At 37.2% G+C, this 5,725-nt stretch overlaps 1 protein-coding gene across 1 annotated transcript in view; it reads left to right on the forward strand.

Moving 5' to 3' along the window:
- pax3b (paired box 3b) overlaps window positions 1-5,725 on the forward strand; it is a 37,623-nt gene that overhangs the window by 18,993 nt on the left and 12,905 nt on the right. The window contains exons 8-9 of the mRNA XM_037678457.1: window positions 3,046-3,245; window positions 3,901-4,066. Of these exons, the coding sequence (XP_037534385.1) occupies window positions 3,046-3,245; window positions 3,901-4,066 (366 nt within the window). The remainder of the gene's footprint in view (window positions 1-3,045; window positions 3,246-3,900; window positions 4,067-5,725) is intronic.

Raw genomic sequence — 5,725 nt, forward strand, 5'->3', positions numbered from 1 at the left:
TTAAGATTATAACAACTTTGTCTTTTAACAAAATTTCTTTGGATATTTAATGGTAATGTGTTATTTTGAGCCCTATACATAACTGATAAAATACTATAATCTACCAAATCATGGAACTTCAATAACTTCAGTTGATAAAATAATGTGCTTGATGGGTGACTGTAATGCTTTCTGGTGATGATTCTTACAGCTCTTTTCTGTAAAATAAAAATAGGTTTTGTAAATGTTTTACACGCTTTCCCCCAAACATCAATGCAATAGATTAAATGTGAAACAATAATTGTGTTATACAACATGTACAGAGCTTTATCATTTAATAATACCCTGACTTTGTATAGTACTGCAATATATTTAGATATTTTTGTTCTTACAAAATTTATGTGATTTTTCCATGTTAGCTATTCATCAATGATTATACCCAAAAATGTCATCTCATTAACTCTACAAATCTCAACACCCTCAATTTTAAATGGATCGTCAACAGGTTTCTTTTTGTTACTAAATATCATGTATTTAGTTTTATCTAAATTTAATGATAATTTATTAAGTTTAAACCAAGTTTGTATTTTATCAAATTCTGTCTTCATCAATTCCAACATCCGTTTTACATCTTTACCCAAACAAAAAAATGTGGTGTCATCTGCAAAAAGGACACATTTGAGGAGTCCTGATACATTCACTAAGTCATTCACATATAAAATAAATAACTTTGGTCCAAGTACAGAGCCTTGAGGAACTCCACAAGTGATATTGCACAGGTCAGATCTTACATCATTTATTTGTACAAACTGTTTCCTATCTTTTAAATAGCTAGATACCCAGTGTAATGCTGGTCCTCTTATACCATATTTATTTAATTTTTCAAGGAGAATAGTGTGGTCAATAGTATCGAATACTTTTTTTAAATCAACAAAAATACTAACACAATATTGTTTTTGATCAACAGCAGTAGTTATTTGTTCTATTATTTCCATGAGAGCCATTGATGTAGAGTTTTTTGCTCTAAACCCATACTGACTGCTACTTAGAATGTTTTGTTTAGTAATAAATTTATCTAATCTGGTCACAAATAGTTTTTCTAGAATTTTTGAGAACTGTGGTAATAAGGATATTGGTCTATAATTATTGAACACACATTTATCACCATTTTTAAAGAGAGGAACTACCTTAGCTACTTTCATATTGTCTGGAAATATTCCTTTTGAAAATGATAAATTGCAAATATATGTAAACGGCTCGATAACATAACTCATTATGTCCTTTACAAACATCATATCCATGTCCACCCAGTCTTTTGATCTCTTATCTGTAAGATTTTTTACTACATTCATTATTTCTTCTTTGTCAGTTCCATTAAGAAAAATACTGTTGTCACAACTTATAACTGAATGGTTCACATTATTGTCTACTTTTGGTATTTTAGCTGCAAGGCTTGATCCAACGTTCACAAAATGATGATTGAATCCATTTACAATTTCATTTTCATCATGGATTTCATTGTCATCCATCAAAAAATTTTGTGAAATACCTGTTTTTGCTTTATGACATTTCAGAACACTATTTATTACTCACCATGTTGCTTTCATATCACCATTACTTTTATTTAATAAATCACTATAATATTCCTTCTTGTGTTTCCTTATAATCGCTACTAATTTATTTTTATACTTCTTATATTTCTCTTCGGCCTCTTGTGTTCTCAATTTCAAGAAACATGTATACAAATAATTCTTTTTTTACAAGCATTTCTCAACCCTTTCGTCATCCATGGTTGGTCAACAACATTTCTCTTTGTATAATTATTTTGCACACAATTCTTTTCATACAGAGCTCCTAAAATATTCATAAACTCATCATATGATCTGTTCACATCATCAACATACACGTCTTTCCAGCTTTGTTTATGTAAATCATCTTTTAATTTGTCCAATGCTTTTTTGGATGTGTTTAATGTTTTTTTCTTAATTGTAATTTCTTTTGTAATGCTTTGATCATTTTTATAAATCATGAAAACTGGTAAGTGATCACTCAAATCACTCATTAAAATACCTCCCATCACATCCCCATTTGTTACATTTGTGAAAATAATATCGATTATTGTAGCACTATGAGTTGTAATTCTTGTTGGTTTTGATATTAACAGATAAAGATTTAAACTATACAATGAATTTGTAAATGTACCGATGTTATTGTGGGCAAATGTGGGCCAGTGTTGTGCCAAAAATCGATTGGCTGCCAAATGGCACCCGCGGGAGCGTGCACGTGAGGACTTTAACAAGAATTTAACAAGATTAACACTTAAAAACAATTATTTGTTTGCACAAAATTATAGTAAATGTGTGTCTCAGTCTAACTTTTCCTTAATAAATGCACTTTAATGGTCAAATCAGCTGCATTTCACCTGGGCAGTGCAGCAAAATGCAGCTGATTTGATGTTTGCTCCAGTATTTCCAGAGTGAGATCAAGGTGGCTTGGTATGGCAGGCCAAGTGTCTCGTTAATAATCACTTTTAACAATTAATGAGACACTTGGCTTGCCTTATTAGTCGAGGGTCCTCTAGCAGCTGAAAATGGTAGTGTTCAATATTTTCCATGTCAGAATGAATGAAAGGGTCAGATCTCAGCCAAAAATTGGTTATAAATATGGGGACAAACAAAACAAAACCATAAATAAGTTGCTTCGCTGTATAATTTCAGGATATGCAAATTATACAGCAAAGCGACTTATACAGCAAAAAATACGGTAGATATTTATTTAAACATTTGGGCACATTTCTGCTCTATTCAGCTTTTTCTACACATTTTGGCTGTTTCTACTGCTTTCTGCTTTTATTTTCCTGCTTTCAGCAAATGTCAGCTGTTTAAATTCAGCTCACAGTTTATCACTGAAAACTTTTCAGCTGCTTTCAGCAATAAGAATTCATGTATTTTGTCAGGAAATGACTTTTGTCTAGTTGCAGAATGTTAGTAGAAGACAGCTCATGCTGGGTAAACACAAGACAACAAAGATAATGAGGACTTTTTCTTTTTTCCTGTGTCTGAGCAGCGAGTCACTCAGACGACGGTTCAGATGTGGAGTCCGAGCCCGATCTGCCGCTGAAGAGAAAGCAGCGGCGCAGTCGGACCACGTTCACCGCGGAACAGCTGGAGGAGCTGGAGAGGGCCTTCGAGAGAACGCACTACCCCGACATCTACACCAGGGAGGAACTGGCTCAGAGGGCCAAGCTCACCGAAGCACGAGTGCAGGTACGGGCAGCCACACCATCATGTTCCACTGAAACACAGATTAGACGGGTTCATATTAAAAACAGGTTTTAAATAAAGAACCTGGTTTTACAGGAAAAACACTGAAAACCTGCTGAGAAATATGACCTGGATGAACACGTGTGTCATTGCAGCTTTATTTACTTTGTCAGCTTTTAAAGCAACCTGCTCATCTCTGTTTGCTGCAAGCAACGCACGCACGCACACACGCACGCACGCACACACACACGCACGCACGCACGCACACACACACACAATATCTGGTCTTGTGCTCCCAGGGGCCCTTTATGGACATTTGTATTTGTGGTATAGAGCCCATCAAATTCTCCTTCCCAGGCTCCACATGGGGAGTGTAAACAGACCCCGCATGAGCCATGTTCACATGGACGCTGCATGTCACTCAGTGCAACCAGCCATGACACACACACACACGCGCACACACACACACACACACTTTTTCTCGTTACTTTTACCTTCTCACCAGACGTTACTCAGTCTCCTACTGTTCAAAAACATATTTCCTGTTTTATTATTACAGTAATTACAGTAACTTTAAGATTTATTGTTTTCTCTCGTTACGGCGGCCAAAACACTCAAATTTTAGAAACTTGAATGTTTTTATTTCATCCTTTTCCAGGTGTGGTTCAGCAACAGGCGAGCGAGGTGGAGGAAGCAAGCTGGAGCTAATCAACTGATGGCGTTCAATCACCTGATCCCCGGAGGATTCCCCCCCACGGCCATGTCCAGCATCCCCCCCTACCAGCTCTCTGACTCCACTTACCCCCCCTCATCTTTAGCGCAAGGTATGATCGAGCTCATGAGCAGCTGTCATCAGCTGCCAACCTCTCTGATTAAAGTCGAGTACGGCTAAACTGCAAAATAATCAACACCGTAAATAAATAAAAGAAAACATTTTCTTGTTGCCTTTTATTTGTGAATTATTATTTTTTGTGAAAATATTTTGTATAGCAACAATTTGCTACAGATTTAAACTAAACTCCAACATTTTATCAAACAATATTTCTATTTAAGATCCAAAATGTGTTCCTTCAGTCATTTAGACTGTTTTGAATTGGAACCTTTCACTGATTTAGTTTTGTTTTTGGTGAAGTGAAAGGTAAAGTACAAGACAACAGCGTCTTTTGGTGTCGACTGCACCATCAGCAACGTTTCAGTGTGTCAGTTTTGTGATAAACTCACAAAATAAGACTGAAAGATAAACTCGTGAACGTGGTCCTGCTGCCCAGCCCAACAAACATCACACACAAATGCACCAGCAGGCGTGATGAGTCCGACACATCCAGACAGCAGCTGAGATTAAACTTTGTATTTTTAATATCCTCTCAGCTCCGTGCAGACAGCTGGCTCAGCTCGGGGCCAGTTTCTGCTCTCAGAACAATTCTTCAGGTGGCTCCTTAATGGGCTGTGATTGTCAGAGACGCAAAATGGAAACAACAACAGAAATTGTTGTACTGTCACAGAGTGAGAGCGATTTAGTGAGTAGCAAGCCACATGGCCACATTCTGGAAAATCACGGTCTGTTCTTGTGTGCACGGTTTGTAGAAATGTAATCTTGTTTGTGCATATTATTTTGTTGTCCATCACAGGGACACATAGAGACAAATGAGACAAACAACCATTCACTCTCTCACTCACACTTAGAGACAATTTAGAGTTACCAGTCAGTCTAACATGCATGTGTTTGGTCTGTGGGAGGAAACTGGAGTACCTGGAGAAAACCCACACATGCACGGAGAGAACATGCAAACTCCACCCAGAAGGGTCCCCAGCTGGGATTTGAACTGGCGACCTTCTCGCTAAGAAGCGGCAGATCTACCAACTGTGCCACCGTGCCGCCCAGATTTGAATCTGTCTTTCTAATTATTATTATTATTTTTCTAATTTAATTTTAGACCTGGACATTTGGGTTGGACCTGCCCTGAACAAAATTCAGGTTGCTTTGAGACGAGTTAGGGGTTCTTTCCATGACTCTGTGACTATTTTGAGGGAATTTGTTGCACACTTTTTTTGAACATGCTCAGAACTGAAGCAACAGGACTGCATGCCTTCTGCAGCTCACAGAAACTGAGAACCGCTCCGTGAGTCACAAGACATTCTGGAGCCTCCCTCATGAATGCTCTTCAGCAACTAGCTGCAACCCAGTGAGATATTACCCTTAAAAGGTTCTCCAACTAGTTGGAACATTAGCCCTTAATTGATAAACCATTACTTAAAATATGAAAACCACACTGACAAATACTGTAGGTAGTTTTTAAAATATTTTACGAATTATTGACATATTGATGTCACCATTTTATTTATGCTGCGATGCATTCAAAGTAAATCATGTGGACACATTGCTTTGATGCAAGTTTCGTTCAACTTAAAGGTTTAATTTTGGACATTATCTGATGTTTAACCCTTCAATTTTAACCGGAGTGTGTTGACAGACAAGAGAATGA

This window comes from Nematolebias whitei, chromosome 6 (genome assembly GCF_014905685.2).
Source record: "Nematolebias whitei isolate Nwh7 chromosome 6, NemWhi1, whole genome shotgun sequence".
Taxonomy (NCBI): Eukaryota; Metazoa; Chordata; class Actinopteri; order Cyprinodontiformes; family Rivulidae; genus Nematolebias; species Nematolebias whitei.